Raw genomic sequence first — 21,910 nt, 5'->3', positions numbered from 1 at the left:
AATATTAGTAAAAGGTTATGCAGTTAATTTCTTTGCACGTCTTGTTTGCTTTCTTTTTCTATCTTTTTATTTGCACCACATGCTTTGCAGGAATATCCAAAACGACCACTACCTAAAATATGAAATAATTACTTTAAAAATATTTGGCTTGATTTCAATAAAAAAAAATTATTTGCAATTGATGAGGAAAAGTGAGGTGAGCGAGATATGCATGAGTTTGCTAAATTAATTAATAAAGAGAACTCGATCATAAAAAGGAGACTTGGGGGCAATCCAAGTTGATGGGTCTCACGACAGATATTTTCGAATAGTAGAGTTGGGAATAAGGAATACGAGAACCAAAAGCAGAAAAGGGTTTAAAACCAAAAAGGTAGTTGCCTCCGAGACTATTTGTTTGATTATTTGATGTAAGGATAGTTGAGCTCCAATAAAACTATTTGTATTTGTTTAATTGTTACGAGGGCAATCGTCTCTCCATAAAACTATGTTTTATTATTTGATTATAAAAGTACTCATACTCTCTATAAAAATATCTTTGTTTTTTTTTTCTTAAGGTACTTGGTTTTTTGATAAGATTATTTAATTATTAGAATAATTACATTTTAATAAGAATATTTATTTGATTATTTGATACTAAGATAGTCTATGTTTGATTACTTGTATCGATTAGACTATGTTTGTTGTTTAGGGTAATCACTTTTCAATAAGATTATTTGATTATTAAAATGGTTGTCTTCTGATGAAACCATTTATTTGATTATTTAATTAAGATGGTAGTCGTCTCCTGATAAAATTGTGTTTATTTTGACTACTTTGAAAGTAATCACCTCTCAATAAAACTTGTTTTGATTTTTAAAATTATTTTGAGGATAATTATTTCTCGAAGAAACTGTTTTATCTCTTAAAAAAAATATATGATGTTATTTATCTTTATAAACTTAATATACAAAATCAAAAGAAAATAAATTTTTCAATGACTTTGTATCGTAAACATTGAAAAAAAGATGCAGTTATCATATCTATTTTTTACCCCTATTTGTTTTTTATATGTTTTTAAAAATCATACTTTTAGTGCATATGACAGTTATTAACTGAAACATAAATTAAAAAAATATTTTAAAAAATATATTAATTAAAAAAACAAATTAGAAAAAAAATAATAATTAAATGTCGTGATTTAACCCGCTAACCCTGTAATTATAATCATAAATTTAATAGAATTAAATGATTTTTTTAATTTAAATTTAAATTTAATCTAATATAAAATTTTTAAAAAAAAAATATAGACGCACGGGCCTATGCCCAGCACGCCAGGCCATTGCAAGGAAGAGAATAAAAAAGCTAATTGAAGATTATTTCCCTTCTTTTAACCCAATGCTTGGGTTAATGTCCTTTCTCTTTATTTATTTTTTTTCTTTTATTTATAATGACAAAATTAATTAGAGCTGACAACCACCGGTTTGGGTTAGAGATGCTTCATGTCATAGTTATCAAACCCGGTTCGCGGTTGACCTGGTCAAGGATCGGGTCTTAGGTTTTATGAATTAACCCTGGTCAATTTGAAAAAATTTAAAAAATATTTAAAGTTTTAATATTTTATATAAAAAAATTAAAAAAAAATCAATGTGAATATAGACTATACATATTATAAATAATGAAGTTTAAAAGAATATTTTAAAAAGTTTTTTTATCTCATATTTAAAAAATATTATGTTATGCATTGAGTTGAAGTATTTAATCAAAAAAAATATCACACATTGAAAAAATATATTTTTTTATTGTAAACATAGAGTATATATACTAAAATGTTTCAAATTCAACATTGAAAAGATATTATATTATTCTTTTAAGTTGAAATATTTAAATCAAAAAATTTTTTTATCCCATATTAAAAAAACATAATTTTTTTCCTGGGAAAAAAGAGTATATATAATAATGGGTTTAAAATTTCACATTGAAAAAACATAATTTTTTTCTTGTGAATATATATATATATATATATATGAAAGGGCTTCAAATCCCACATTGAAAAGATATTAGGTTATCCTTTTAAGTTAAAGTATTTAAACCAAAAAAAAAAATTTATCCTATATTGAAAAAACATAACTTTTTTCTTGTGAAAATAGAGTATATATACGGAAAGATTTTAAATTTCACATTGAAAAAACATAACTTTTTTCTTGTGAACATAAAGTATATATATGAAAAGATTTCAAATTTCACATTAAAAAAATAATTTTTTTTCTTTAGAACATAAATTAATATAATAAAGGTTTCTATTAAAAAATAACATATTTTTTTAATATTTATATAGTAAAATTTAAAAAATATTAATAACCAACTAAAAAAATATGAAAAAAAAGGATATAGGAGAAAGATCATATTTGAACAAAAAAATGGGGTCTCGTCCAGGTTCGCCCAGGTCAACCGGGTCATGAGTCAACCTGCCAGGTCAATCGAGTTTTACTGTATTATTCCACCAGCTGGTCTTTTAATAAATTCAGATCAGTCCAGTCACCGGATCGACCTGCCAAGCTGCACCGGGTTCATACAACTACGGTCTGGGTCGGAGCTGGTTGATTCAGACGCAATCCAGACATGGCACGCGTTTTTTAACCACTTGCCTAATTTTGCCGCCTCATTTCTCTGTCAGCGTCAGCTCACCTCATCTGGATAAGACAAAGACTAATTCCCTCGTTTCATAAATTTTTTATGCTATATCCTCGTCTAAAAAATCTATAAAAAGAGCGTCATCACGCTCACCGGTCACATGCTCTTCCTAAATTAAATCATTGAATATTCTTGGAGCAAAATTTAAGGAAAAGATTATCTTTTTATTTATCCATTTAACGAAAGTATATCGTTTTTTTGGAAAAAAAAATTTGTGGGATCCACGAGTTTGGATAATGTTGCCACGCTATGCCACACATCACTCCCCAGCACTATATATAGAGAAGCAAGCCTCACTCATTTTCCACCATTAGTATCCTCTTGAGATTCCCATCATTGTTATTTTTCTGCTTTCAATCTCATTGGTTAAAAAGATTTCTGGGTTTTTTTTAGCATTTAAGGGTACCTAGAAAAGAGAGAGATGTTGGCAATATTCAACAAAGGGTTAGTGAATCCACCCCAGGAGCTGTACAGCCCAGCTTCCTTATGTTCGTCGAGAAAACCAAAGCTTCCTGAAGAGATTGTGAAGGATTTTGTCTCTGCTAATCCTCCTAATGCTTTCTCACTGAGCTTTGGAGATGCTGCACTGCTTACTTATATTCAACCAGGAAATTCTTACCCCAGACACCAAAGGTAAATTATTACATCTCGATCTGATCTTCAGTCTTCAGTCTTTGTTTTTGTCTAGTTTAATGTAGCCCGTGAACTGATCTTGAACATGACGGATTTGCAGGCTGCTCTGTGGATTGGATGGCATATACTGCATTTTCTTGGGGAGCCTGAACAACCTCTGCAGTCTCAATAAACAGTATGGGCTATCAAAGTGCACCAACGAGGCTATGTTTATCATTGAAGCATATCGTACCCTCCGTGACCGTGGCCCATATCCAGCTCACAAGGTTCTTCAGGATCTGGATGGCAGGTTTGGATTTGTGGTCTACGATACCAAGGCTGGACAGGTGTTTGCTGCACTGGTAAGCTTAAGCCACTCTAGAAACTCTTAAAGAATGGATGAAATTATGTTTAATGACTCTGGAAAATGGGAAATAATTTTGCAAGCATTTGTAATGCAGGGTGAAAATGAAGGTGTTGGGCTATTCTGGGGTATTGCAGCTGATGGGTCAGTGGTGATTTCTGACAACTTGGAGGTGATAAAAGGAAGCTGTGCTAAATCATTTGCTCCATTTCCATCAGGGTGCATGTTCCACAGTGAACAGGGCTTGACGAGCTTTGAGCATCCAAGCAGCAAAATGAAAGCAATGCCGAGGATTGACAGTGAGGGAGCAATGTGTGGGGCTAACTTCAAGGTTGATGTTCACTCTAGGATTAGCAGCATGCCTCGTGTTGGAAGTGAAGCCAACTGGGCTTTGGGAGGTTCAACGGCCTAACTAATCAAAGACTGCAGTGATTTTTAGATTGATTTTGAATTCTCAGTTTTCTTGTTTCCAGCTTCCTGTACATGTTCCTTATCCTAGATTTGCTTCCATCATCGGCTTTTATTGAGAAAATTAGCGGCCGATGAATCCCCCCCCTGGCAATCCTTTAAAGCTTTGTTGCATTTTGTATTTTCAGTTTTCATGTTTATATTACTCACGTCCTGTGTTTCTCAACTTTTTCTCTCATGCAAACATTATAATCAAATCTTAAATCTATCCAGAAGCAATCTTCACTTATTTCATGCCTAGCAGAGATGGTAATGTAAAGATTAAACATTCTGTCTTTGATGGCCTCGGCATCGTGATGCCTACCTAGGTTACAATTCGTGCATAGTGGGTCTTGTACTGGAAGCAGATTATTAATGAATGCCAAGGATCCAATCTAAAATCATTAGATTCACTGATTCGAAAGCCTAACTGGCTTTCGTGATACAGGTAGGGTTTCATGAATCACGATAAAATGAGTTCAGTATCTCACAACTGAAAAACGTCATGGCTGAATTCTTCTTATCACAGTAAATGCTTGCAAAAGATGTTTTATACATCAGCACTCCTCCCCAATCCTGGAATCATCTTACAGGAATCCATCTGGCCTTGTTCCTGGGAATGGAGAGATTAGTAGTGAAGCACAGCAGCAAGTCAGTGAAGCAGCTGCAAGGTGGGACAAAAAATAGTCCACGAAGGTAGTTGAACAAGGGCTTTTTGTATAAATTGATGAATGCTCGTAGGATCATAAATTAACACATTTTGCTCCTTGGACTGCACACGGCACAGAACAGATAAGGATTCATGTCTACGAATATCTGCTACAGGTGAGAGATCCTACGAGTACGCAAGGATTCATAATAGCAGCAATTAGATCATGCATTAAACCTGAACTGTCCACATATGATGAACTGGAGGTGACTAGTTGAACAAGATAAATAATCTAAAGCTAGATTCAGATCTCATATTCAATGTTTTACATGCACATGTTTTGCCAAGGATAGAAATTACTTCATTGGAAAAACAAAATCTCATTAGAAGATGCTAACAAATGCATTTCGATATATAATAAAGGCAGTATACACATGCAGTGATTCCCAAATCTGGATAGGACTCAAGATGACCAACGATTCAATTTAACCTAAAAGAACTCTTTGGTAATTTTTGCCAAATTGACTGTTTGAATAACCATCCATTGAGCCGCATATTTTGAGCATCAAGCAAAACAAAATTAAGGAACATCAGATTATGGTATTCAAAATGCTAATGGTCACTAAAAACACTGCACCTGCCGTACATAGCTAACCCCTAAATCAGGCAGTGGGTTGTAAATTTTCTTCTCTGATTTGTCAAATACTGTCATGCCTGTTATTTTCTAAACTCCAACCTTAGTAGCAATGAGGTTCTGCAGAAGTGAAAGCAGCAAGAAGAATATGAATTCTTTTTTGAGCGAACTGTCATTAAAATAATGCACTGTAAAGGTTCCTTGCACAAAGACATGCAGAATAAACAAAATAAATTTACTTGCAAAAAAGAGACATCCAGCACCAGAAACTAAATCAGTGTAGAATTTACAGATCACAATTATTCTATATACCACGTGAAAATGCCCAAATGCTTCCAACTGGGATAATTCCTAAGATCAGGGGTCATACCACAAATCAGTCCAAAAAAAAAAACCAGGACTCTTGTATATTTTAAAAAATCAATAATCAAAACATAGAAGATCCTTTACAACTATATGAGTTCCTTGAATATTTCATCAACTCAGATCATGCAATTTATCCTGTATCCTAACCCACACCCTTAATTCAGAAAACAAACACAAATAGAGCAAGCTGCTGTTTGCTTGCACTAAGTAACAAAATAAATAGTTCAGCTGCGCTGCTCAAACCTATAAATTTCTCATGATGATTCAATGACAAGTTGTCATGACAAACAGCAATACTTCATAGGTGAGTTTCATTTGAGCACATGCACATCTTAAGCCGAAAAAATGTATCTAGCAAAATGTGGCACTAAAAATAAGGTCAGCCTTAGTGAAGGAGACTCTTTGAAGCTCAATAGAAATGTTACCATTGTCTGGAGACCATTGATCATAACAGCCTTCTCATCATGCGTATCGTGTGACAATCAAACTTAAAAAAAAAAAAAACAACTCTCTATCTGTCTGGTTTGAGAGATTCAAGTGTACCTGAATAAAGCAGACTCCAGTTTCCAAATCAAACAATTCAAACTGTCAAAAAGTTCATAAAAAGCAACATTTGGAAAATGAAATTTGGTAAAGGAAATTATATGGTGAACTTGAAAATGCATGACAAAAAGGATGAATTCTATCTGCCACTAAATTACTTATTAAAATACCAAAAATAGAACTGGAATCACCAAAAATGGTCTATCCAAGTTGATGACAGATGGAACCTCCACAACATGCAACTCAATCTCCTTAGGCATGGTGGGCTGCAGAAGAAAATTCCCAGATGCTAATTACAATTATGAAGCAATATATCTATACATGTGTCCTATACATGGGTGGACACAAGGAAAATGTCCATGAATGCGCATAATATCTGAATAGAATCCTAAAAGCAGCATTGGTGGCAATTTGGCTGCAAGTTTTTTATTGAATTGCAACAATTCTGTTTTCATCCTACTCTATTTAGCTCATGAACCATTAACTGGAAGGCATATTTGCACTCACCACTAAAATTATATAAAAAGCTATAGTGCAGATTGATTATGTGGTGCAGCAGTTCTTGAAAATGTTATGTGCAAACTAAATTGACTATTTGCTAACCTAAGGTTCATAACATAAGCAACACAAAAAGGAAAGCCAAAGCAGAGTCATGCCACCAATTTTAACATGCTTCCATGGACAACCATATCATGATGTATGAGTAAATTAATACAGCAAGTGAACAGATAAGATGCAGGGTATAACAAAATATTAAAATAAATGAAACTCTAGACAAACGTTCCTTTCAGTAAGTGATGGCATGTCAACATGGAAATGAAGCTTCCTTATTTTTTTCACTACCATAGCAACACGCTCCCAGTGCCAAGTATTTGCTGTGTCTGTAAGCAACCGGGTTCACCTAAATTTGTGCGCCATGTTATCCGAAGCTTACCAAGAACATTGCTGTGTGTGAACCATGCAAAGACAATGACAAAGGGTAAAGATAGTTGTGAATTCCTCCATCAGATGTAACAAGGACAGGTGGCTTGAATATTTCCCTGTCAGCAGCATATGATCAATGGTAGAAAAGATTAAGGGTTTGACAACATCAGTATCACTCAAGATTCTGAAAGTTCATGAGAAAATGCAATTACATGCAATGAAAATGAAATGAAGAATACAATTTGTTGAGTTGAGGAAAGATATCCCAAATGATACATCTGTTACACACCTGGATGGAGAATCATCCTCAGATTTTTGTTAATCAGCTTTTAGAATTTTTGCACTCCAATTTGGAGCAGGCTCAAACTCAACTTGGTCCATATAAAGATTTGTATTTGTGTGACTCTCAATGCATGCCTCCAACTAGTATGTAGTTTCTTGAGATACAAGAAGCAGCATTTATAGGAAGGATAAACAAAATGTGAAACATACACAAACACCCCTTATTATAAAACTTGGTCATTGTATATACAATATATCTAAATTATGCCAACTTAATTTAGAAAGTATTTCGAAAAACTTAGAAGAATCATTATTAATTATAGAATTGTTAAGCAAGAAAGACTAGTGAGCTCAGCCGAGCTGAATAAACCATACAAATCGATACCACAATAGTAAATTGACCTTAGGTCAAGACTCAAAAGTCAAAAGTAGAATAACTGGACAGTTTCAAGTAAAAAAATACTATTGCATAAAGGGTCTTCACATTACAATGAAGCTAATTTTAGCTTGCACCTATCCAGGATTAACATGTCTAAGACCATGTCGGCACTTAACACAGCTCTCTTTCATCAGAGCTACCTAAATAAAACTTGCATCATCCACGTACTAGCCCCCACGTTAGACATTCGTTATTTCAACAACAAGAAAGAGAGAACTAAAATTTTATTCGTTGTTGCACATTCAAGAAAGAACTTGTAATACTGAAACTGGTAACGTGTTTGTGTTCATTTCATTTACTCCTATATTCATTCACAAAATCTAAAAGCATCACATGTTTATCTAGACAGGATCTTCACTTACAGTAGAAAAAAGCTGAACATTACCTTGACAACGCGGACCTGCCAAAGAAATAACAGCACAAAAACAAATATTAGAATAAAAATCCAAAAACAATCAACCGAAACATGCCCGGAAGTTTCTGAAAACACAAAGCAGCAAAGCAACACTGCCTCTAGTACTAACCACACGCAATCATTTAAATTTAATGACACCGTTCACACATTCTCTGCACAAGAAACATACCTTAGTCCTACGTGAAAGCGAATTAGCAACAATAAACTTGAAAAACTGCGGAAGATACTTCCTTTCACCATTACCATCACTATACAATGCAGTACAAACCAACCTACAGATCACAACACCACACACTACCATCAAACAACAAAACCACTGTATGTGCATCGCGCGCGCGCATTAGATTAAAAAGAAAAATTCACATATGAGCTCCGAGTTCTTTCACATCATGTTCAACAATAAAATCATAACGACCACTGGCTCGAATCGATTCGACCGGTGCTTTTGAGGAATGTAATAGTAAAATCCTTTGTCTCTCAAAATCACAATATAGTAATTAAGAGATTGACTAACCTTAATTATATCATCTCTAACTTCAAAATTATAACTTTTATTAATGCTAATGTAACTACAACACATCTCTCCCAAATAAATAGCCATACGCCCAAAAAAATAAAAAAGGATAGTTTTAGCAAGAGAAAAGGAGAAATTTTAGAGAGAGGGGGGAGGAGTGGGACCCGAAGGACTGAGGGAGGACGGGGAGGCCAGAGAGACCGAAGGAATCGAAGGAAGAATGGAGGAGGAATCGAGAGCGGTAACTAAGATCAGAGGAGTCGGAGAGGTGGGATTTGATGAGTAGAGGGAGGTGAGTGGAGAAAACAGGGTCTTCGAAGATGTCTTCACCGACGATGAGATCGGAGGGGTCAAGAAGGAGAGCGGTGTCGACGAGGAATGAAGGTTGACATAATCGCATAACACGAAAGGCTAGTGATTGAGTTGCTGGAGGTGTGCTCCTCGTGATTTTGTTCTTGTTGAATTATTATTTGAGAGTTTTGTTTGAGATTTTGCCAATGAAGAGGAGAGAAGAAGAATAGAAGAACAGCAAGCAAGCACAGGGAGGAGGGAGGGAAGGAGAAGTTGTAGAAGACACCGGAATGAAATTGATTTGCTTATACGGTGTCGTTTCATTTCTAAAATGACGACCATAAGACAATGTGGATACAAATGTAATTAGATATTGAGACGAAGATAATGTAAACATAGATATATTTAGTTAAATAAATATACATAAAAGTAAATTTATCTTGGTATAATTTAGAAATATAAGGTATATAAAAGACATGTTTCATATATAATATTTTTATTTCTAAAATATTCATATAAAAAACTTCTAATTGCAAACTTATCCTATTAAGACATGTAAAACAAAAGTAAAAACAATAAACTCTTATCTTTTCTGTCCCAATACAATATCCAAATAATTTGAAAACTATTTAATAAAAGTTCGTGTACTTGGGATTATCTCCATTTAAATTCAACTAAGAGTAGATAAAATTGTAAAAATATTTGATAATTAATTCAAAATGCTACGGTTTATAAGCTTTCAGCTGTTACATACATACTTCTTTTACATTAACAAGAAGGCAAGATCAAAGACAACTTTTGTTCTGTTAAAATAATTTACTTGAAAACCATGGGATCCAAACTAAATGATTAATGTTGTACCTAGCAAACCTGGATCTGTTGTATTTACAAGTAAAAATCCCTATCCTGATCAATTGTTCATTATTAAGCAAAAGTTATGGAAATACTGGGAACCATCACTAATGGAGCTGTCCTGCAACATACCCCGAAGCCTTCCCTTCCATCCTTCCAAAAATATTGCAGACGAGCTGAATAAATTAAAATAAACACCAGATAGCTGATGCAGAGGAAGCATGCGAAGTAGTTTTGCCTCCCATCTTGGATCACGGTTGAATTTCCAATCTTGTAGGGCTACGGTCCTCTTTTTTACTTCCAAGCTCCAACCAGCAACTAAGAAAAAGAAACACATCATATACTATCAAAAGGGTTTTATTTTTTAACCTACAAATGCCCCAAGTCTGCATCATCTTGTGCTTAGCAGTCAAGAATCAGCTAAGTTATGCACGCACAGCCTTGAATTGATTGTCAAGAAATAGAAAGAGGCGCATCTGGTTAACATTTGCAATCCCAGCCTCGTCTATACAACTCGAACCCATGTACCCCCACACATCGGACAGCCGTAAGCCCAATGGCTGATCCACCAAGCCTCTCTTTCATTTTGGTTAGGTGGGTTTGCCGCAGCACCTGTGGAAGCAAATGCTGAAGTCTGCCGCAAACATCTTATACACTGCATTAATAGCAATGATGTTACGTAGAAACACGTGCAGAGCATGGAATGGAATTGGCAACAAAATAAACATAAGATTGGTGATATGGTAAAAGAAAAAAGAAAAAATAGTATGGATAAAGTATGCTATCTCAGGTAGGAACATATTATGCAAGAGAAAGATACCTTGTCATAAGCTAAACAGTTCGTATGTTTCATTCCATAGAACCAGAATTAAATTGAAAAGAACGTCAGATCATTCCTATCTTATGAACCACAAAAACAAAAACCTAATGATCACCTCTTGACTATTCATTCCCATGTCCAAGAAGAGATACAAGAGTACTACTCCTTCACTCGCATTAAAGTGGGAACCGCGAGTGATTATCATGGTGGGTCCTACTTTTATGTGAGTTGGGGAGTACCTCTCACAGATTATCTATAAGCATTTTTCAGCTGCCGATATCAATTCAACACCATCATATATCTCCAATGATGTCATTAATACCAAAACCTCTAAAGAAACATCCATATTAGAGTGGATTTACGGATTATGCATGTCCAATAATGATAGATCATTAAAGATAAGAAAAAAAGATGATGCAGAGGGATGATTGTTGGTTTCCTTAAAACAAGATGCACTTGGACAGGAATTAAATTGCACGATGCATTTACAGCCAACTAGATGTCTTCCACTTCATGCTTACCAAAGAAAGAGATTCTTAACTCGAGGAATTCCTTGGTGGGACTATCCATGTACTATGAACACTCTTGGGTGCACCGAACAGGATTAGGGAACAACTAAGTAGGTATTAAAAGAAATTGGGTTTTAAGCACATTGTGGATATGGCAGTAAATAGGGCAGAGCAGGGGAATAAATTCTCATAGCTTGCCACAACTAAATTCACTTCAAGGCTTAATTGTGTTGAGTACCTACCTTCTTTGAGACACTTGACATAAAACCTACCAATGACATAAAATTGGATTTTCTTTTGAATTCAGTGATCCTACAGAACAAGAAGGCTGAATAGCAGAAAAATTCAAATCAGAGAGAGAGGAGAAAAATGGAGAGAGACCTTGTACCAAACACCTTCAAGACCAGTCTTCCACATCGCAGTAACAACATCTCTTCGAGATCCCATTATGCCAAGATAAGCTCCCAGGCCAACAGAAGTGTTCAAGCCAAAAGCTGCATCTCTTTCAGACAGTCTGCGCTTCCTTGGCCATAAGCCATGAGCACCGTAATAAACATCACAGTTTTCGAGTGAGCTGAAATCAAGTGGATCTGAGTTAAGCTTCAGAGTATCATCTGAACCCATATCCTCAGCATCAGACCAGGGTCCACCAAACATATTGCGCCTGTGCCACTCTTCAGATGGAGGGTGGAGTTCTAACTCTCGTAGTAACAGACCAGCAGCATCTGCACCTCTAGGCCGTGGCATGTTCTGTGGATTTCATAACAAAATTTAACATAAAGTCAACAAAACAGTCGTTTTGTCAAGAAAGGGAAGAAAGAAAAGCATGGGGAGGTTTATCCCTATGAAAAAGGAAAAAAAATTACTTTGAAACCTCCTTAGGGAAAATTACTTTGAAACCTCCTTAGGGTCATTTACAAGATTATATCATAAGCATGGATACCTGCATATGTGGGCCAAGAGATGCTTCTACAACCTCTGGCAATACTGTATAATTGCCATCAATATAATGCAACCGCACCTGGATATTGCTGCTTCCTACTTGAGAAACCGGCAATGGGTGTGCCAGAGTTGCTGTTCGCCGACAAAGATCCATGAGAATGCGGAAAAGGACCTTCACCTGCACGAGGCAATGAATGAGCCTTTATCTGAATCTAGGGCACGAGGGCACCTCTGCTGATTGATTAATTAATTCCTTAACCAATAGAATTATCAGAAACTTTTTGGATGCCCAAAGACAGTGATTGTCATGGAAGTTAAGCAGCTTTTTCTCCATTCGTACACCAGAAAGAATATATTTAGCCAGACAGGCAACCAAAAATCTAATGAAGATTGTTCATAACATGTGAAGCCTAGAAGGAATTAAAGAGCACCAGTATGTACCTCTTCAAAACTGTATCCTTGGCCAGCATTGCCACTGCCTACTCTGTGCCTACCAGCAGGTCCATCTTCGACTGGTTTAGCTCCAGGCATTACTTGACCACCTCGAGCTGTCTGACCTTCATCCGACCTGACCATAGCTGGTGCTGGCTTTGAAGAAACAGTGTTGATCTCCTCCACTTTGCCAGGAGCACCAGACTGAGGTTTTTGCACATTTGTATCAGTTGAATTTCTCTGTGCACTTCCGACAAAGCGAGGTAGTTGAGTTCGGCGAAAGAAAAAACAGAAAAGCAGGAGCTGGCATAATCTGCGGAGGAAATGGCAGTCACCAATGAGCCTAACTGCTGGTGTTCCAGGAAAAGTTCCAGTGTTAATGCTTATCGGCATAACAGAAGATGGACCACTTATGGGATTCGGAATTGAACCGGTCACTCCATCAGTCGTGCTACTAATCTTAGCAATGGCACCTTGAACCCAAGCTTGCATCTGAGTGCTTCCAGTGGAACTTGTAGAGCCACTTTGACCACCTGGAGAAAATGTAATAAAAAACAGAGTGTTGATCACAATAACCCAGAGAGAGCAGAAGAGAGAAGAAATATACAAGATCTTCTGGAGACATTTCCCCAGCAACTGTGGCAGTAACCTCTTAATCAGTAAAGATCAAATTGCAGGCACTTCATCAGCTTTTGAAGCCAACACCGCATAACTTTAGTAAGCACAAATTATTGAATAAAGGTCTCCCCTTTATGTATCAGAATACTAGACACTGCATACTAACCCTGACTTGGCGCAGGAGACGCTGAACTTTGAGTAGGACTAGTCACCATATTGCGGTTACTGCCTGTGCCTGCTGTAACAGCATGACTAGCCAGTGTGCGACAGAAACTTGCATAACGCCTTAGACGTGTGATAAAATGTGAAGCTAGATCAAGAACTGCATCAACATAAGCCTGCACGAAATTCTCATGGTTAGAGAAAATCATCAAATCAGTAAACCTGCATCAACATAGGACATATGTTTGAGCTGACAGGAGGCAGGGAAATATTCAACAAGCACAATCTGAGTGCTTGGATACAGCAGACTGGCAAGCCTAGAAGGTGACAAATATATTGCTGGTTCAGGAATCAGATTCTAGGCCATAAAAAGCCACTGTATGGCCCAAGCAATGCAACCATCATTAACACATTGAAAATATCAGGTTTATCATTAGCATGTAGAAATATAAGCACCACATCGCAGGCAATCAGATCTTGATGAAGCCTCATATTGGGGGTATCAGTAGATCTTCAGTACTACACTCACAACTTCAACAGGAACCAAAATTTAACATGAGACAATAAAGAGATAAAAGCATACCTGAATGCTCGGAACAAGGTTTGGCTCAACTGTCATTGCTTCGGGGTCGATGCCAGATAATGTCTCGCCAGAAGCCTGCCATGGTTCAGGTACTAATGCTGAAGGATTTATCAAAGCTGACTCAATGCCTCTGCCCAACATATCAAGCAGCAACCTAGCTTGCATGTCAAGAACCATTGCCCTAACCTCCTGAGCATTTGTACCTTCCAGCAGTCTACATTTTATTCTGTCCAGACTCTGCATCATTAAAAAAACAAGTTTACCTTACCTAATCAGGGCATTCTAGAACCTGGGACAGGTAACATGTGCTTTGAATTGTCACAACAAACTTAAAGGAAAAGGAAAAGGTACCTGTGCAATTGGTTAATTAAGAGAAATCAGAATTAAGGTATGTTAGCGTATCTTGTTTCCTTATTTGATTGTGATTCATGTCTTGCGTGGCATTTTTGGGTTATAATGTGTGACAATAAACTGTGTGCTCTTAACACATGTTACATGCCACACCTTATGTAAGAACATGGTTTATTTGGTTAGAAGCAGATGATCGCTAAATGTAATTTTCATATGTGCAGCTTTGCATATTCCTCTTTTTTTCTGGTTTCAAGAACTCTAACTTGAGGATCCACGGAGGGCACAGTAAATTTCTAAGTTTCTAACCACCTCAATTTCCACAACCCATTCTACATCCAGTCCACGTCAACTTTTCTACAAGTCAATTATTCTAGATGCCCTTGCTCACTCTAGAAAATATAATTGATTTTGAAAAAGAAAAGGAAAAGGAAAATAAAGACCACCATGGCAGACTATTTCCAAACAAATAACAAAAAGATTTTGACATGGGAAATTTCAGGCAAATGAACTGCAATTATAAAAATATTGGATGCCTTTGTTCAATATTGTCATTCCAATTATCAGAATCATAGATTATCTTAAAAGAAATAGGGGTGCAATGGCAATAGTGCAGAAAAACATACAGAACCATACTGCTGTCTGTGCTGCGAAGTGGGAAGAGAATGAAAATCCGCATCCAAGACAGCAATCACACTGTTAAGTGAAACTGAAAGGAAACAAAGAACCAGATCAGCAGAAGATGTCACCCAAGGATTTGTGTTATTTGCAAGGAAATCTTAAATAGGAATCCTTGAAAAGACATTGTTCATCAATATATTTTCTTTTTCATAAACCACAATAATACCAGAGAATCTAATTATTCTTACCAATGCCATCCTCAGCAGCACTCTGTGTACAGCCAACAGCATCCCACCAATCAACTCCAACCAAAAGGCTCCACCAAAACCTGCTCTGGCAAAACTCAATATCAGTATGACCATGTAGAGTGTTGAGATTATCTGCAAATTGAACCTTCATCTAATTTCTAGCCAAAGGAAATGTCCATAACCACTAATATGCGGACTTCCAAAGTATTTCCCAACAAATGACTCTTGCCACATACCTCTCAGCAATAGCACGTTCCCAGAATGCTGAGTTAGCCTTCGCCTGACTGCTTGGAACAGCAGGAGGAAGAACACGAATTATCTTCAATACAGTGCGATCCTTACTAGTGTCGTGCCAAACTGAAGCTGAGCAGCAGCTTGTGGAAGAGAAGGCAGGAGCAGCAATTGTAGATCCAACATTAATCTGGTGGTTGTCAACTAGTGTGAAGTTTGTCCCAGAGAAAATGTGAACTCCACCCCCCAGAAAAGCAACAGCAATCTCGCCACCATGAGCAGAATAAACAATTCGAGTAAGTGTTCTAACATCACTGGGCAGATCAGAGGGATCAAAGATGACTCTCTTTGTCTTCTCAGCACCAGAATCAGATGTCTTTCTTACATCAGAGATTGGTCCTGCAGCAGCTGGTTGGTAATTTTTGAAATCATTTGTTGGAGGTATGCTTGTATCCACTTTGGACACCCATACAGTTTGCATTGGTGCCTGCCCACCAAAACCAGAAGTGGGATTTCCAAATATTGGATGAAGAACTACAGGTTGAACAGATGATTCCCAGCGTTGCACCCTCCATCCTGTGATTAAAGGACCCTCATCTGGATCATAAGGGGACATATACTGTCCTGCGTGTGTAAAATCAGTTATTGACATATGGAATCCAGATAATTGTAGGCAGATAAAGGGATATTCAACTGACTCAAACATGAAAGTTAGGCCTCACATCTCTTTCAACTGACTCAAACATGAAAGTTAGGCCTCGCATCTCTCTATTAGTACAAGGATAAATTTAAGTTGAGGAAGAAAGAGAGCCCAAGAAACTGTTGCACAAGCATAATCACACCAATCATATAAACACACACAAACACGCATGCACACGCTAAAAGAGGATTTGTTATGGAAAAACATGGAACTGGCAAAAACTAAAATTGCAAGTCAGAATACTGATAGGTACCCTCAACTATAACAACTGCAATCACGGAGCCACCACGAGTTGGATCAAAAGCAACAGCACTGACTCCAGAACCCCAGGTAGTAGTTGCTGCAGATTGAGCTGCGGCCTCAGGACTCACATATGCAGAAAAATTTGAAACTGGCGAACAATGAAGTGTGATGGTGTCTGTGAAATCTTCATCCATCTGCTTTTTCCCTTGCTTTACTTCAGACATCAGATGCTCTTGCCAGCTGAATAAATATGCAGCCAGAGGAGCAAAACCTGACCAATTGGGTGGCTTAACTGAAGGTGGGACCCCATTGCCAACACTTGCCATTGGAGTTGCTTGAAATCCATTTCCAGGGCCAGGAGTAACCTCCCAAACAACAACAGTTGAAGGATTGACAATTGGAACACCTGCAACATGCATTGCGCCACTGTCTGTTATAATAGCATCAGCAGCCATAATCCCACTAGGGCCAGCACCCAAGAGTCCTTTGCTCGTGCTAAACCACTTTGGTGATGTATTATTCTGGCCAGGGGACCAATGAAGTTGAACAGAACCCGATGAGAAAACAGAACAAACACAAAGGAAATTTGGCCATCGAGCTGTAAGAAATTGAGAAAGCACGTCAGTGATGGTCTTGATGCTGTTACATCAGTCAGGTGGAAGTTCTTCAATAGTGGAAAGAACAGATGACCAAAAGTATCATCACCATTTTTGCAATACTTAGCATTAGCAGCAGCCATCTAAAGGTTGTTAAAAGCACTAGTTCATTCGAATAAAAAAAATGGCAGATATTAAAATTTCTCACTTTAAAAATTTTTATGCTTGTCATTCGTTGCATCGTTCTAAAAGCATGCACGATACAGTAGTTAGCCATGGATGTAATTATGAATAAAAGCATTGCAGAAACTGCAGCCAAATTACTATTCTAAATTTACAGCTATTTTTTAAAAAAAATCTGACCTGTTTTTCTCAAAGCAACAGCAAAATAATCTAACTCATTGGATGTAAAGTTGCTAGTCAAAAGGCACAGCCCCAATTTCACAAATTACTTGTTAAAAATAGAACCGGTCCTAAAGTTCCCACATGAGCTTCTAAAAATGCTTACAGAGAGAAATCAAGCAAACAAACCTGAAGTTTGAGAATGTTGTGAAAGAAATTTTTCCTCAAAAGCTGACTTTGAGCTTGTGGGAGTACAAGACTTTGACGAAAGCCACCTGTACTGATTTTTTAAGAGAAGTCATACTACAATGAAAGTATAACCAAATACCAACATAACTTGAAAACAAACATAGATTGACCAGGAAACTGAAAAGCACAGATGAATACCAAATTACTACCACATATATGCTGTCAAATAACCATCTCAACCTAATAGCTTAAGCTGTTAGATGAGGTCCCAAGATATGATTTATATTATTCTCTAACAAACCCCCTCAAGTGAAAGCCTATTGGGCTTGAAACTTGCACAGGCTCACATTACCTTGTGCTTAATTTTTATCAAATAAATAGAGGTGATGAGATTCGAACCCGTGACCACTTGGTCATCAAGACTTTAATACCATGTCAAATAATCATCTCAACCCAATAGATATGATTTATATTATTCTCTAACATATACAAAGCAAAATACATGGATAATTTCAGAATCAGATAACAGGAAACATAATAACCACATACTGGAGAGACACTGGATAGCCATTTAGTAACAACTGCGATATCCTGCCGCCATTCATGCTCACGCTGCCAACAGCTAGCATCACGTACCAAATTAGATGGACCCTGTATGACAAGATAAAAAATAAGCAAGAAAAGTTTTTAAAATTCTGAGCAAGTGGCATGCCATAAACACGGAGAAGCAAAGAGTAAAAAACCAATGCAGGGCCAGCCCAAAACTCTTGAGTTGAGTAAAACATGAAAACCTTAGTTAAGCATTAGTGAGAGTAACAAGGCATCTTCTTATTATATATTTGGGTACAAAAATCCATCAAGTTAGCTTACTTGAGAAGGCTGAGTCCAGATAGTTGTCCTTCCATGGAAATTAGCAATTAATAATGCACGAGAGTAAGAAGTAGGGGACCATTCAATAAACTGAACAGAATCACGAGGAGAATCTGCCAAGGGATTCAATGCAATAGCTCGTGATTTAAGAAATTAGAGCCCAATAGAAGAGGGAACCAATATATCAATGGAGAATCTAACATATAATAGACGTATTTCTGCATACATAATAACTAATTAAAACTAAAAAATTGGAAGATAAGGTAAAAGATGCAAGGTGACTCAAAATACCTGCTATGACATTGAAAACAGCACATTCAGTCGGTCTCTCGGGGATAACAACATGAATGGGGATCCAGAATGGTGGGTTTGCGTTGGAGCTACAAAAAAAATATAGTGAAAGATGATATCAAAATATAAATTGATGAACACTAGGCACAAGCTTATTTTCCTATTAGAAGAACCCTAAATAGTAAACAATAACAAACATCGTTATGCTTTAACATTTGTTCTCAAGCACATTTGAAAGTTATAAGCCTGATTAGCAACTATGTAAAGCATATGCTCTCCTTATTAGACTGAAACACATTAGAAGTGCAAAAATCCACTGACCTTGGAATTCTAGCACAAGTTTCTGATGCACAAGCTATAGCATTCAACTTGCCACACCAAGCAACAGCACTGAAAAAACAAATGTTAGAATAAGCATTTGGCAAAGATCAGTAAAAGAATTTTAATGGACAAGGAAAGATGCTTGAAATAACGACACCTCATTTACTTTTAAGACAGCCATTACTAGAATCTCAATATCTATATTAGGAGTATCATATTCTAACAATCACGATTTCTCATATCAACTGCATTTGGTTACAGGTATGTGATGCATGTAATGGCATCAGGTTTCAAGTTTAAAATAGATGAGAACAGCCAGTGAATGTAAGAGTGATATACTATGGTAGCAACTAGCAAGGATGCATCAAAAAATCTCCAAGTGAAATCTACGATCTCCTCTTGTACTACCTTCTGTTCTACTTTTGCCCCCTGTGGCAGATTGTTTGGTGGCAATGCAAATAGTCCGCCTTATTTTCTGTGCTATAAAATGTCATACTCATACTAGGCATCGCAGAAATAAAAAGATTAATCACCCTAATACAGGTGCAAAGATTGTGATTGTCGATATTTAACAACAGCCAACAGAAAGCTTACATCTAGCATATACTGAATAACTCGATGATATAGTTCTTAATTGACAGCACTTCATCAACTTCATTGTATCCTGTATACATCCACTAATCATTTGTAAAACTCTCTTTCTCTCTCCTGTTTTCTCAAACTTCATTTCTCGTTCATCCTAAACTCACTTCAACTTCCCACACTAACTACCAAACTAGGTAGCATCAAAAACAACAAAATCAAAGCATAAATTAGTAATTCGAGGACTCCAGGAAATCTAAAGATTAGATGCAAAAACCATTAGTGCCTAGAGATTAAAACAAATAAGAAACTCAAATTCCATAACATTTTGAAAAGTAAAATAACCAAAAACAAACACACTAAACTCAAATTGCAGAAGAGAAAACACAATTTCCACAAAAAGAAGAGCCCACACTCCAATCAACCGACTAAAAACCGTAAACCTCCACCGAATTCCACTTAAAATCAACAACTTTAGACACTAAACAACTTCTTCTGCACACAAACACAATTCTCTTGAAGGACTGAATAAAAAAGTTGCACCATTTAAAAAAATAATAATAATAACTAACTTGACATAATCACACCACTGAAATTTTTGCAAAGGAAACTCAATCCCAACCATAAAAGAACCCATAATCGCACTATCGACGAGGTAAAAAAATACTCAAATCCCATCAAAATTCACTTGGATAGCATAATCTTTATTCAAAAACAGAATTCATCCAAAATTCACTTTCAGAACCAGGAACTTGGTCATATTTCAAAAATACTTTGAAGAACCCTCAAAACTATCACACAAATCACTCCATTAGTCTAAAAGAAGCTCAAATTCCACCTAATAGAAGCCAATCCAAAAAAAACTCCAAGCCCATATCGAATTTCAGTTAAAAAACGACAAATTCAAACCCTAAACAGCCAAAAATCACTCAAATTAGAATGAAAAACCCTGCTTTATCCATCAAGACCTTTACCTAAATTGGCGACAAAGCTCAGGCACACTCATTTTATGCTGCAAATTAGACCGTGGCTGTTTCAGCCTAATACAAAACACAGTAGCTGGACTCACTGAGTCCTCCTCCATTGGATCGTCGACTTTCTCACCAGCACCACCACTCTCTTCCTCACCACCACTACTGACAGGATCAGCCTTCCCCACTCCTCCACTACTAGCACCTCCACCACCTTCGGCAGGCGAAATCTCCGGCGCAGTCTGCTCCTCCTCCGTTGTCTCCTTGTTAGAAGAAGAAGAAGTCATTTTGAAAAATACAAATCTAAACTTTATATATACTACGAGAGGGAGAGAGATGAATTTCGAGAGTGATGGGTGTAAAAGTCGCAATTGAAGGCGACAGGTATGACTGACTGTTTAGAGAAAGAGAGATAAGGAGTGGGGTTAGTGTTGGATTTTGAGGTTTTTTATTCTTATTTTCTTGTTGGATTTCGGCTTTTTAGGGGTTTTTTTTTTTACAAAGAAGAGAGACAAGAATGGGAGAATGAGATTCCAGGTGTTCCTTGATAAAGAGAGCGAGAGATAAAGGTTAAGGTTTTTTTTTTTTAAGGTTTCTTCCTTTCTTTGGTTCTTGCTTATGTCAGAAATCCCTACAGTTTGCTGGATGTGTTGGGTATTTTAGAATTCTAACATGACTTCATAACAAATTTTAAAAAATAATAAATGTTTAAAAATATTAGAAAAATATCACAGTTTATAATAACCATGGTTAAAAATAACGATTGAACACAATCATTATTATAAATAATGCTAGTTCTGAAAAATAAATCCCTTTCAATTTAAATAATTAAATAACAAGTATAAGAAGTTAACTCAAAATTTTATGAAGATTCAATTATCAATAAATAATTGATCATTATAAACATGTCAAAGCTCTATTTTCAATACATTTAAATCGTTAGAAAAATCTCAATGAGACAATTATAATTGCACCTTGAAATACTATCAAATATAATCGTAATTTATTAGGGGTTTTGTTCATGATTAATTTAGAGTTTATTGCAACTTCATTTGGTGTTTTTCTAAGAAATAATTAGAATTGTCTTGTTAAGATTTTTCTAATAATAACGGGTGTGTCAAAAATAGAGTTTCGGTATATCCCTAGTGACTCGTTCTTTCTTTCTTTTTTTTTCTTCATTTCTCTTTCTTGTCATGTCACCTTATCTCATATTTCTTTCTTAGTCAATGATCTTGAATCCCATCTTTTAGCCATTAGATTTTCATAAAAAGTTTGGTTAATTTTTTTTT

At 36.3% G+C, this 21,910-nt stretch overlaps 2 protein-coding genes and 1 long non-coding RNA gene across 6 annotated transcripts; 1 reads left to right on the top strand and 2 right to left on the bottom strand.

Moving 5' to 3' along the window:
• The first annotated feature begins 2,968 nt into the window (after positions 1-2,968).
• Positions 2,969-4,280, top strand: LOC133703544 (stem-specific protein TSJT1-like). The gene is made up of 3 exons (XM_062128141.1): positions 2,969-3,303; positions 3,404-3,644; positions 3,744-4,280. Exons 1-3 carry the CDS (start codon positions 3,092-3,094, stop codon positions 4,056-4,058), a joined length of 768 nt encoding a protein of 255 aa, XP_061984125.1. The 5' UTR covers positions 2,969-3,091; the 3' UTR covers positions 4,059-4,280.
• Positions 4,281-8,288: 4,008 nt separating this feature from the next.
• Positions 8,289-9,454, bottom strand: LOC133703545 (uncharacterized). The gene is made up of 3 exons (XR_009843907.1): positions 8,860-9,454; positions 8,515-8,617; positions 8,289-8,330 (listed from the first exon to the last, which is right to left on the bottom strand). It is a non-coding gene; the product is annotated as an uncharacterized LOC133703545 (long non-coding RNA).
• A 386-nt stretch (positions 9,455-9,840) lies between these two features.
• On the bottom strand, positions 9,841-21,193 carry LOC133703386 (mediator of RNA polymerase II transcription subunit 16-like). Of its 4 annotated transcripts, none has more exons than XM_062127867.1 (16): positions 20,625-21,193; positions 19,069-19,137; positions 18,748-18,836; positions 18,457-18,569; positions 18,136-18,237; positions 17,587-17,677; positions 16,470-17,057; positions 15,522-16,140; positions 15,286-15,365; positions 15,043-15,125; positions 14,069-14,305; positions 13,490-13,661; positions 12,715-13,238; positions 12,353-12,451; positions 11,713-12,081; positions 9,841-10,657 (listed from the first exon to the last, which is right to left on the bottom strand). In XM_062127867.1, exons 1-16 carry the CDS (start codon positions 20,906-20,908, stop codon positions 10,508-10,510), a joined length of 3,669 nt encoding a protein of 1,222 aa, XP_061983851.1. In that variant the 5' UTR covers positions 20,909-21,193; the 3' UTR covers positions 9,841-10,507. The 4 variants fall into 4 exon arrangements, with proteins under 4 accessions (XP_061983851.1, XP_061983850.1, XP_061983854.1 ...); XM_062127866.1 differs by having other exon boundaries at positions 12,275-12,451; positions 20,625-21,192; XM_062127870.1 differs by lacking the exons at positions 18,457-18,569; positions 20,625-21,193 and adding an exon at positions 19,663-19,681 and having other exon boundaries at positions 12,275-12,451; positions 17,587-17,672.
• Between the last annotated feature and the right edge of the window lie 717 nt (positions 21,194-21,910).

Source organism: Populus nigra, chromosome 9 (genome assembly GCF_951802175.1).
Source record: "Populus nigra chromosome 9, ddPopNigr1.1, whole genome shotgun sequence".
Taxonomy (NCBI): domain Eukaryota; kingdom Viridiplantae; phylum Streptophyta; class Magnoliopsida; order Malpighiales; family Salicaceae; genus Populus; species Populus nigra.
Note: the sequence above shows the minus strand (reverse complement) of the source record. Positions and strands in the feature narration are given on the sequence as shown.

Coding starts and splice junctions, on each gene's coding strand:
- LOC133703544 (XM_062128141.1), top strand. CDS start 3,092: ATGTTGGCAATATTCAACAAAGGGTTAGTGAATCCACCCCAGGAGCTG. Junction 3,304..3,403: donor TCTTACCCCAGACACCAAAG/GTAAATTATTAC, acceptor ACGGATTTGCAG/GCTGCTCTGTGGATTGGATG. Junction 3,645..3,743: donor GACAGGTGTTTGCTGCACTG/GTAAGCTTAAGC, acceptor TTTGTAATGCAG/GGTGAAAATGAAGGTGTTGG.
- LOC133703386 (XM_062127866.1), bottom strand. CDS start 20,908: ATGACTTCTTCTTCTTCTAACAAGGAGACAACGGAGGAGGAGCAGACT. Junction 13,662..14,068: donor ACCTTGTTCCGAGCATTCAG/GTATGCTTTTAT, acceptor AATTTCGTGCAG/GCTTATGTTGATGCAGTTCT. Junction 12,452..12,714: donor AAGGATACAGTTTTGAAGAG/GTACATACTGGT, acceptor TGCCTCGTGCAG/GTGAAGGTCCTTTTCCGCAT.